The sequence below is a fragment of the Hippopotamus amphibius genome, chromosome 2 (genome assembly GCF_030028045.1).
Source record: "Hippopotamus amphibius kiboko isolate mHipAmp2 chromosome 2, mHipAmp2.hap2, whole genome shotgun sequence".
NCBI classification, from domain to species: Eukaryota; Metazoa; Chordata; class Mammalia; order Artiodactyla; family Hippopotamidae; genus Hippopotamus; species Hippopotamus amphibius.
In genome coordinates this window covers 229589770-229601325 of record NC_080187.1, presented here as the reverse complement: position 1 = coordinate 229601325, position 11556 = coordinate 229589770, and the positions used below count along the sequence as shown (strand labels likewise).

General features: G+C 48.6%; 1 protein-coding gene across 1 annotated transcript in view; it reads left to right on the top strand.

The window, feature by feature from the left end:
* NID2 (nidogen 2) overlaps positions 1–11327 on the top strand; it is an 87788-nt gene extending 76461 nt beyond the window's left edge. Inside the window, exons 15-23 of the mRNA XM_057720812.1 lie at positions 147–380; positions 3571–3792; positions 4397–4566; positions 6732–6861; positions 7205–7376; positions 7974–8131; positions 9396–9519; positions 10425–10537; positions 10816–11327. Coding sequence (XP_057576795.1) covers positions 147–380; positions 3571–3792; positions 4397–4566; positions 6732–6861; positions 7205–7376; positions 7974–8131; positions 9396–9519; positions 10425–10537; positions 10816–10826 — 1334 coding nt within the window. The 3' untranslated portion in view covers positions 10827–11327. The remainder of the gene's footprint in view (positions 1–146; positions 381–3570; positions 3793–4396; positions 4567–6731; positions 6862–7204; positions 7377–7973; positions 8132–9395; positions 9520–10424; positions 10538–10815) is intronic.
* Positions 11328–11556: the final 229 nt, after the last annotated feature.

The following is an 11556-nucleotide window of genomic DNA, read 5'->3' as shown; positions in this document are numbered from 1 at the left end:
TCCAGCGCCCTGCTGTTTTTCCTGTCACCCTGTCTTCCAATTAAAGAAAAAAAGAACCCCCGAGAGACGCTGAGGCTGGCTGGTAAAAGTGGGTCGGTCGCAATGCCTTTCACTCCTTCTTTGCATCTCCTCTGCTTTGGTCCCAGAAGACTCCCCGTCTGGACTGCAGCCCTGTGAGCTCCAGCGGCGCCAGGCCCAGGCCCAGGGCCCCCGCCCCGGGGCCCAGCTGCACCGCCCGCAGTGTGACGAGCAGGGCCGCTTCCTGCCACTGCAGTGTCACAGTAGCACTGGCTTCTGCTGGTGTGTGAGCCCTGACGGTCAGGAGATCCCGGGCACCCGGACCCCGCCCGGCTCCACCCGGCCTCACTGCGGACCGCCAGGTGAGCCTGTCCGGAAGGACACCTGGTCCTGGCCTCGACCTGGGGCAGAGAAGCAAAAGTGGTGCTGAGACTGAGTCTGTAGGTCAGGCTGAGGCCACTGCCTGAGTCTGTCACAGCGGCTGCAGGAGACCTTAGCGCTCAGCGACCTTGCCAGGCCCGCCTTTTGTCCAAAAGGAGAACTGCTTTCCTGTGTAGCTTTATGTCACTTGACTCTGACTTCTGGAGTGCAGGACACAGTCTCAGGGCTGTTTTAGCATCAGTGGGAAAAGTAAGATGACACGTGTAGGTGGGTTCCCTCGTTTGCTCTAAGCTGGTAACCCCAGCCCTCTAACCAGGCTGACGGTGGCCGGGGAACCGCCCTCGCTCCTGCTGCCCTCAGAAGAGATACAGGAACCTGTCTCCTTAGCCTGAGGGAGCAGAGGTGCTGCTGCTGAGTGGGTCTGCTATGGTCTGAGCACCCCTGTCTGCGTGAGGCATGGTCCCAGGCACTCACCCTGCATGCCAGCCGCAGGCTGCCGAGGCAGGTGGCTGCTGCTTGCTGAGTCGTTCCAAGACGGGAAGGACTTTTTCTTCTTCTTATGAAGAACGTTATTATGAAGAACATAGGACTGGTGTGATATCGTTTTAGCCAAAACGATTCCTGCACATATCCATGAGCCTGCTGTTCAAGGACCCAGGGTCACCACTGGACAGGGCTCCGTGAGTACTCGTCCTGGCTTTTCATGTATGAGAGTAAGAACTGGAGAATGACCGCCAGTTCTGATCCTTTCAGTAATATGAATTGTTATGGCCAGGACTTTAGGGGTGCTAAGATTCACGTAAGTAAAAATTGGTAATGTTTGATGTAGATGTATAGATACTCCTGCTGCCACAGGAACAGTCCTAGCTCCTTTCTGTCCCCGTTTTTAGGAGAAGATTTTGCAGGTCCCCCCCCCCCCAAAAAAAAAGAAGGAAAAGAGAATACAGAGGAATTCCATTTCACTCATGCCTAGTCTTTAAAAAGTCTTAGTTCTAACTCCAGCTGGGATTTGAAGAAATCAGATGGTTGGGAGGTGCCTTAAGGGAGTGGTTGAGACGTCTGTTACATTTACGAAGATGGGCATGTGTCAAGGACAGTGACCTAGGAGGGAGCCCAGAGAATGCAGAGTAATTACAAAAAGAGGGGCCTGCTCCCTTGGGCAGACCCTCTCCCGTGGCCAGGCGTCTCTCTCGGCGCTGGTTTGGCCTCGGCTGCCTTTCCTGGCTCGTCTCATCTGCATGACGGGGTCAGCTTTGAAGGGTGAGAGAACACTCTGTGCCCAGAATTTAAAAATATTTAAAACCCTGCCAACCAGAAAGAGAAGTAAATCCATGGTTGGATTGAGAAGGAGCTTGAAATAGTATGAAATGATTGGGATGCCCCCGTATACGTGACACGAGGTGCCGCTCTCCCAGAAGCTGCCTGTGCTGTGTCGCATTGCAAACGCGGTGTGCCTCGCCGGGTGGTCCCCTGAGTTTGGAAGGTGGTCGGGGGGCGATGCCGGGAGCTTCTCCAGGGAACCCCACCTGGTGGTTGGACGGCGAGTGTTTGAGGAGGTGGCGTTTCCCTCCCTGGGTCCTCTGGGACACATCTGAGTGAGGAAGTTTTAAAAAGAGCCTTGCTTCCTGTGGGCCGTGAGCTACAGAGACAGCCTGGAGGGCAGCAGGTTCCCCCGCAGGTGGGGCGTCGTGGAGCTGTGCTTGTTGGGGTTGAGCGCTGAAGATCTGATTCCCCATCTCCCGGCTTTCCTAGAGGAATTGCAGGTGCTGGAGCCCAAATGTCGTGTTTCCAGCTATTCTTTGAAGCCACTGGAGGTTTTGACCAAAGGGGTGACGTGAAGTGACATTTTTCAAAGGGACCCCTGGCTGCTGGTTGCGTGGACAGCGGGGCGGGGGGTGGGCGTGGGGGGCGGGGCAGTCAAGTCGACGGACGCAGGGAGACCAGGAAGAAGGCTGTCGCAGTAACCCTGGCACGAGATGACGGGTGGATGTGGTGAGATGTGAAGATACACAGCTGACGTTTTTTGACAGATCAGATGTGGTGAGTCAGAGAGGGCAGTCAGGGCTGGCTGGGCCCGAGCAGTGGAAAGATGGAGGTGCCGTCTACTGATAGGGAGAGGTCTAGGGGAGAGCCGCTCTGACGGGGGAAAGCCCAGTTTTTGTGCTCCTCTGAAGTCCCTGTCGCACCTCCCGGTGGTGTAAGCAGGTACTTGGCTGCGTGGTTCCGCAGACCGTGGGCTGTGAGGTGCAGGAACTGATAAAGGAGAAGTACCTCCTGCTTCAGTTCCTGTAGGTAATCCTGTCCGAGGAGGCTGCACAGGTGAAACTGCCTGCAGCAGCCCTCAGACACGGAGCGGCCGTGTTGGGGACAGAGCCTCGGCGGCCTTGCGGAAGGGAAGCCGGGTGGGGAGAACCGCAGGCAGAGAAGCGGCTCCTCAGGGGACGCCCACAGGAGTTGAAGCTCAGTGGTGAGGGAGGGGGTGGGGGAGGAGGGATGGGGTGGATGCTGGAGAAGGGAGGGGACAGAGCAGCGCGGTAGGAAGCCGAAGCCTCCGTGAGACGGCTCAGCGTCGCCATGAGCCCGGAGCAGGGCGGCCAGAGGACTGCAAGGAGCGGGCGTGTCTCGCAGTCCGTGTCCAGGTGTTTGCCCCCAGCTCTGCTGTGCTCACACGTGCTCATCACGGTCCGTGTTACTTTTACTCAGTATAGTTTTCCAACGGACAGATACTTAGGGCCACATGAGTAGGGCATTTAGTAATCGCACCGGCCAGTCTCCAGACAGCCCTCTCAGACGCAGGTCCTGGAGTTTGAAACAAACAAGAGTACATGCTGGCTTTACGCACCCTGTAGGCCCCTGAGTCCCCAGGGAGAGTCCCCACAAGTGCTGTTCGTAGATGCCTCTTCCCAGGCTGAGCGAGCCCTGCGGCCCGGGTGTCACCTCCGCTTGTTCCTTCCTGACGTGGCTGGGCCTTGACCACAGGCCTCCTGGCCCGGGGAGACGGGAGCATCGGGACACCCCCCTCCGGATTCCCAGCAGCTTGGCTTGCGCCTCTTCAACGGACACGAGAAGGAAGAAGGCCAGGAGGCCAGGCGGCGGGTGGGGGGTCTTGAGCCACGTGCTGCGTTCTGTCCTGGGCTCACAGTCAAGGGCTTCTTGTCGCCATCTGCTCAGAGCCCACCCAGAGGCCCCGGACCGTCTGTGAGCGCTGGAGGGAAAGCCTGCTGGAGCACTACGGCGGCGCACCCAGGGACGACCAGTACGTGCCCCAGTGTGATGACCTGGGCCACTTCGCCCCGCTTCAGTGCCACGGGAAGAGTGACTTCTGCTGGTGCGTGGACCCAGACGGCAGAGAGGTGCAGGGCACCCGCTCGCAGCCAGGCATCACCCCTGCGTGTAAGCACCTCCCGCCTCTGCCGCATCTGAGGTGTCCCTGTAGGGAAGCGGCCCGCTGTGGGTGAAGGTGGGGCAGTGAGGGGTGAACCGGTCCCGGGGAAGAAGTCGCTGATAGGCTGTGTTGATGTATAAGCTGGTCTGCCCCAGATCCCCATTCGGATTTAACATTTCACTTTGTCATGAGCAGTTTCTGTAATTAGAACGTCTGGAACTCTGTTCAACACGCAGTTCCTCTTCGCGTCCCCTCCTCTGAGCCCAGGGTGAAAGGGGACACGTGTCACCCTGGGGCCCCAAAGAGATGCTGACCCAACAGCGGCTCTGAGTTTTTTCCTTTAAAAAAAAAAAGAAAAAGAAAAATGTTCTGCTTTTGTCTGAGGGAAATGTTTTGTTGTCTTCCTCTCCAGTCATTGGCAGTGATTTACATAATTGATCTTTGGGGAAGCACCCTAGACGTTAGACGGTCTTTTAAGGAACATCTGGAGCACATGTGTCCGGGGTGGAGACGGTCTGCCGTTTCCGGGAGCGTGGCGTGTCTTCCCTCCGCCCCCCACCCTGTGTGCTGCCCTCTGTGCCGCTCACACCCTCCTCTCCCCCACCTCGGCAGGCATACCCACGGTCGCGCCACCCACGGTGCGGCCCACGCCCCGGCCCGACGTGACCCCTCCGGCCGTGGGCACCTTCCTGCTCTACGCTCAGGGCCAGCAGATCGGCCACGTGCCCCTCAATGGTACCCGGCTTCAGAAGGACACGGCCAGGACCCTGCTGTCGCTGCATGTAAAGTGGATGTCTCCCCGGGGGCGCGGCTGTGTTGGGGTTTCAGATCTGGGCGAGGCCTGAGGTGGAGGGGGTCCTGGAGGGTCTCTGGGCTGCAGTCTGCAGGAGCCTGACCCACAGAAAGGGGGGCTCTCTGTGGCTGGGAGTCGGGTCTCACCGACCCAGGCCGCTTTCTCCAGTTGATTCACGGGGTTTCGGATCTGTGGAAAGGGAATTTCAGGGTTGTCAGGACACGGAGGCAACGTGGGGATCCAAGGGAAAATGACAGAAGGTAGACCCGGGTCCCCAGCGTAGACGTCTCTGCAGAGACGCTGGACGTCAACTGACGACGGCCTCACTGTCTCGGGCCCCTGCCCTCCCTTGCGATTCTGCTGGCCGGCCTCTTACCTTCTCTGATGCTCACAGATGAAGATTTGGGGAGTGTGTAATCCTGGCAGGGGCGGGCAGGGCTTTCCCCAGGGGGGCCGGCTGCTTCCTGAGCCAGCAGCTGCCCTGTGGTCAAGGCACCCCGCTTTAGAGAAGGGATTTCCTCTCTAAAATGGAGAAAAGAGACGGGACTTCACCAGAGTGGCACTGACACTCAGAACGGAAAATCGCCTGATTCCATTTCTAAACTTCCCGCTCCAGGTACTCGCTCATCCACAGGAAAGAAAAATACAGTGTCCACATGTTCATTTACTTTTGTTAATGAACAACTCCTTGTCTGGTCCAAAAAAGCGCAGAAGTAGTCAGTGTTCAGAAAAGATGGGGGCTTTTTTTCTTTTTTAAGATATAAATTGTGTGTTTCCAAACACGAGCTGCTGTTTTGTGACGTGTCTCTAAACGAGGAAATTGTCATCAGCTCAAGCTAACCATCTGTTTATTTCAGCCAAGGCAGGTGGCTTCCTGGCATTTCTGAACTTGCCTCTGATGAGGACAGGGTGGTTGGTGGTAGTGGTGGTGGAACAGAAAGAGATGGAATATGGGTTCTAAGCACATCTTGGGGAAACTTACTTAAACTTGGACCTTTTCCTCCAAGAAACCTTGAAATCATCACGTGGGTTAATGTTAGTCCGTATGGATGTGCACCCTTGCTGGAGACAGATGGCTTTAAATTTTCAAGTAAAATTGTACTTGACCTTCAGATCCTCCCATATAAACCGCCCCCCTTTCCATGGGAGCCTAATCCTGCTTTGCGGTTGCTTGTACGGACTCCTCTCCCCGAGGCATGAGTCAGGCCACCCCAGGAAGCTCTTTTAGGCAAGCGCGGTGCTTGCACAACCTCAGGGACAGCTGGATGGCCCCTCAATGTTGGCTCTGCACATCTGCTGGGGTTCTCAGAGCAGGACTCTGGGTTGGAAGCTGAATGAAGCAACTTCTGTGCAGAGTTTTGGAAAGGAATATCACAGACTCAGCATTTGAAAAAAGACTTCATAATTTATTTCGCAATGAGGAAGGAGGGGAGAGCTCCCTAGCCAGAGGTCAGGTGACCACCGTTCTCCAGTTTCTTAACCCATCCAGTTGTAAACTTTCTTTTACACAAGAATACAACCAAAGGATTGCGTTGTAGTAGGAGGCAGAGATGGGGGTGACTGTACCTCAGATAGCAGAAGGATCTCACTCACAGGGCAGGGGAGGGTAGATTCTGTTATATGTTGGCAAATTTTAGAAAGGCTTTTTCAGAAAGTGCTGATAAATTTGAAAGAGTCACAGTTTTTGTCCAGTGAAATATTAAAGACATACTTTGCTGAGACTAGCATTTGTCCTGTAATCACTGAAGGGGCTGACCTTTTCATGAAATCACTTTTATTTTTACCAACAGGAATAGTGCTAATTGAGAGCTTCCAGTATATAACTTACTGATTAGGATACTTTATAAGCATTTATGGTATTAATGTTTACAGCAACCATGTGAAGTAGGTAGTTATCTTCATTTTGCAAACGAGAAGACAAAAGCACTTAGAAGTTAAGTACCAAAGGCACACCGCTAGTAAGTGGCCAAGCCTGATACTGGCCCTGGGAAGTTGGCCTCCATTGCCCACACACCTAACCACTGAGCTCGGCTGCCCATAAACCAGACGACGCAGGGTTGTTCCCTGCAGCCATGCATGAGTGAGGCAGCTGTGCATGAAGTCGGGGGAAATGCAAGGAATCCTCATTCACCCTTCTGTGTTTTGGTCACAAAGGGCTCCATCGTTGTGGGAATTGACTATGACTGCCGGGAGAGGATGGTGTACTGGACAGACGTTGCTGGACGGACAATTAGCCGCGCCAGCCTGGAGCCGGGAGCAGAGCCCGAAACCATCGTTAACTCAGGTCAGCAGCTCTACCCAGGAGACACTTCCCACGTCACTTCATTCCACCAAGTCCAAGTCATTTGCCTGTTTTATGCCAAAGTCTCCCCTCTGCCTTCCTGACAGGACTCTGAAGAGAAAGGGCTTGCAGTAAGAATTCAGGGTGTGGCCACGGCAGATCCTGCCTGGTGCCATCAGGCTGAGAGGTCTTGTTAGGCTAGAGGGAACTAGAAGTGGCAGAAAAACTAACGAAGGATCTGCTCCTTTATTGACTGTTTTTTTTTTTTTAAACATAGTAGATCTCTCTGCTCAGGTTCACCTTTCACAGCTGCAGTTGCTCCAGTCCTGCCTTTGTTTGATTCCAGGTCTGATAAGCCCCGAAGGACTTGCCATCGACCACTTCCGTAGAACGATGTACTGGACAGACAGCGGCCTGGATAAGATAGAGAGGGCTCGGCTGGACGGCTCTGAGCGCAGGGCCCTCGTCCACACGGACCTGGTGAACCCCCGCGCCATCGCTGTGGATCCCATCCGAGGGTCAGCCGGGCTTCCCTAGCTCTCCCGTTACCTATGGATCCTCATGTGAAGCCCTTGGGCTCTCAGTACAGTGTAGGGAGGGGCAGAACATGAGCATAAAAGTTCAGAATATGTTCAGTTACTGAGGATCTCCTAGGTGTCAGGCACTGTGTAGGCAAAGACAAGGTCTGTTCTTTCATGGAGTTTTCGTTCCAGTAGCAGGAAGTAAGACAGTAAACCAGTGAATAACAAGGAAGTTATTCAGCCTGGGATGTGATACATAGAGTTCAGAGTATGTGAGGGTGGCTGGGGGCTACTTTGGATCAGGTGATCAGGCCAACTGGGACATATAACTTGGTCAGCATTTCAGTAGTGTTCTTCCTTGTGAGAACCAGGGAGGATTTCTATATTTTGAGGAACTCTTGCCATATTTAATGGGGCTTCTACCAAATGAAATTCCAGATAAATCCTTCAAATTAGTAAAGGTAATCTTCAGCTTTCATTTTCAGCAAAGTGTTTTTGACTCAGATGTTTAGTGAAAAGTCTCAAAGGTGGATCTGAAATTTGGACTCTATGCATTGAGGAAGGTTTATCTTTCTCCATTTAATTTATCCACAGTAACCTGTACTGGACAGACTGGAATCGAGAAGCTCCTAAAATTGAAACATCATCTTTAGATGGAGAAAACAGAAGAATTCTAGTGAATAAAGACATTGGACTACCCAACGGTTTAACCTTTGACCCCTTCTCCAAACTGCTTTGCTGGGCAGACGCAGGTATTATTACTCATGGAATGCAGATGCAGAACACTAAAGTGTGCAGTAAGCGTGAGCACTCAGATTTTACTGTAAAACCAAATCCCACCATTTACAACTTTTGGCTTAAATTTATAACAGTACAGCAAATGATCTAATCCTTGTAAAGGACACTTTGCAATGTCTTGTAATGAATTTCCTGAGGTCTTGGATGTATGTGTTTGAATTAGGTGGTGAGTTTGAGGGCTAGTACTATATCCATCTTATTTTTGTACTGCTTGCCCTTCCCCCACATGAGCACTTGGCACACTTTTTAGGTTAAAAATAAGTATTACCCACTGTTGGAATCGACAGGCTTAGATAAATAAATGCGTTATTTTCCTTTTTTGCCAGTATTATAACATTTATAAATATCTGTTACTTTAACAGTCAGTATGCTATTATGCTGAGGACATTCTGTGAAAGTCATGTGGCAGGATGGCTTCCTTCAGTGGTAAATCAGGGTTGCCTATACCCAAGTTATCTCTGTTGTGTGATTTCATTATTAGCACAGTTGAAAAGATGCTGTATGTTTCCTTATATACTAAAGGCTGTTCTTAAAGAATTTATATCTAATATGCAGATGGGCCAATATTATAACTCAGCTGCCCAAAACAACATTTTTTATAAGTATTTGAAATTTAAATCAAGGTTCCAGGAGAAAGGTGAAACTTGGAAATTCTTGCCTTGTTTAGCTATTAAAAAATTTACATTGAAAAATATGAGCCATGCTACCATTTTCCTTTTTATTCCTACTTAGAAAATAATACAGTCTTTAAAAAAAAAATTTTTAGTTAAAAGGCAGCCTTGGCTATTATTACACATTGCTTACAAAGGGCAAGTATTAAAATTTATCCAAATGTTATGTTTGTAACAATTTATGAGCTAACAAACTTTTTTAACTCTGATATAATTTCATCCCTAGTGTCCTACTTTGGGAGAAACTTAGCCAGATTTCTGTAAATGCAATCCTTTCGTCCAAAAAAGGATTAAGAATTTAAATTCCACTGAAAACTAGAATGCTCTTAAACAAACTGAAGACTGGTAATAGAATAGGAAAATTTTAGTTTTTAATTTGTATTATTGCAATGGGGTTAAAATATTCTAACTTTGTTTCCTTTAAGAATGAATTTACCAAAAAAAAAAAAAAAAAGAATGAATTTACCTGCCACTCTTTTTGGTAAAAGATTTTTTTTTCCCCATCATTATATGAAAGGAACGCTTTCCCCTCTTTGATGTTTTAAAGGAACTAAGAAACTGGAGTGTACACTACCTGATGGGACTGGACGGCGTGTCATTCAAAACAACCTCAACTACCCCTTTAGCATCGTGAGCTATGCAGATCACTTCTACCACACCGACTGGAGAAGGTGAGTCGAACACTCTGCACAAGCCTGAAAAGGCAAACTGTTCTGGAGGATACACCACTTGTACCCAAATGTTAGTAAGCGACTTTAGTTATTAAGCCCTCTGCTAAAGTTTTCATTTCATTCTCTCTTCATTAGCAGACATCATTCAAGTGTTACTGCTTTTAAAAGCATACTTTTACATCTGCTCACATGTAGCTTAAAAGTGGCAGAGCTATTTGGTAATAAACTATCCAAAAAGGAAGCACATTAGTCTGAATCTGATCTTCAGAGAATAAAAGACTACCTTTAAATGGTACCATAAGGTATCTAAGTTAACTTAGTTATATGATTTAAATTGACTATTTAAAAAGATAATGACATCATGGACGTATTAGCTGTCCCCCAGGGGAATGAAAAATACTATAGCTTAGACTAGTTCTCCAAGGAGGAACCGGGAAACATTAAAAATAGATATTTATGTCCTTCTACCCCATCCCTAGCAATTGTGATTTACTTGGTCCTGCATGAGGCCCAGGCATCAGTATTTTAATAGATCCTCAAGTGATTCCAATAGGGTTGAGAACCATTGATTTGAACCAGTGGTTCTCAAACTTTAGCGTGGCACCTGCATTACCCCGTGCTCTTGTTAAAACATATGGACAGGTCCCACTCCAGAATGTGATTATGTCTGAGGTGGAGGCCAAGAATTTCCACTGCTAACACGTTTCCAGGTGCTGTTGATCTGAGGACCACTTTGAGAACCACTGATAAAGACACATCTTCTGAATCGGAGTCAAAACTCATTGGTTACATTAATTTAAAAAATGTATTCCTGAAGTCTTGCAGAGATTTCTCTTATTGATATAAACTGACTTCTTCTATCTAACCTTAAATCCTATGAATTCACTCTTCCTTTCTGTTACCAGGGATGGTGTTATATCAGTAAATAGAGACAGTGGCCAGTTTACTGATGAGTATCTTCCAGAGCAGCGATCTCATCTCTACGGGATAACTGCAGTCTACCCCTACTGCCCAACAGGTAAACAGACATACCCAGAAGGCTCCTTTGGATCAGCCAGGGAGAGGACAGAGCTGGTAACTGATCACCCTTGGCCTGCTGCTGCTGCCACCAGTGAGAGCCTCTCTGAGGTAGAAAAGCTAATGGCCAACACATAAGGGTGACCATTCTACTACCTTAAGTCTACCTAGCTTAACTATACACAAAAAAGATCAGTCTATTAGGATATTTCCCCTTTAAAAGACTTGCTGTTGCAAACTGGATATAAAATGCTCACATGCTGTCCCCTCCCTCCACAGGAAGAAAGTAAATTATTAAGGACTTGGAGTTTACAATCGGAATCTGGACCCTAAAGAACATTTACTGCGAACAAAGGTGAAAAAGCAATTGGCCATTAGACGTTCCTGGACATACAAGGCCAACATTTTCAGTGCAAAAAGACTTAAGTATATTTTCTGAAAAGTTTATACCTCAATCTTTACTACTGTATTTTTAAAAAAAGTTATTTCAAGTTTAAAAAAAGTAACAGAACTTTAATTGTTGCTTATTAAAGCAACTTATAATAAACATTTATATCATATTTAAAAGGTCAGATTCAGTGAACTAAGACCCAATTAGAGAAGGTTAAGACCCTGAATCTGATGATTGCTGTGGATTCTTTCTGGCCAAGAAATTAAAGCACACGTGATGAGTAGAAAAATACAACCCTGAAGATCACAACCCCTGACACAGAGGAGGCTATGCAGACCTGGTGGGAAAGAACCAACTTATTTATAGTTTCCCAATAAAAGTTCTAAGATTTTTTTTTTTTACCTCTGCATCAGTGCATTTCTATTTATATTAAAAGGTGCTACAATGTTTCAATTTGTATTTTCTGATCCTATAAGTAAGTCCCTCTATAGAATTACCCACAGAAATTGCTACATTTATATATAAATACCAAAGATGTAACAGTTCTCAAATTTTCTAGAGTACTCCAATAAAATATTTTAAGTCTTCCTATGACTTAAGGGTCTGTATTGTCTATATCTATAATGAAG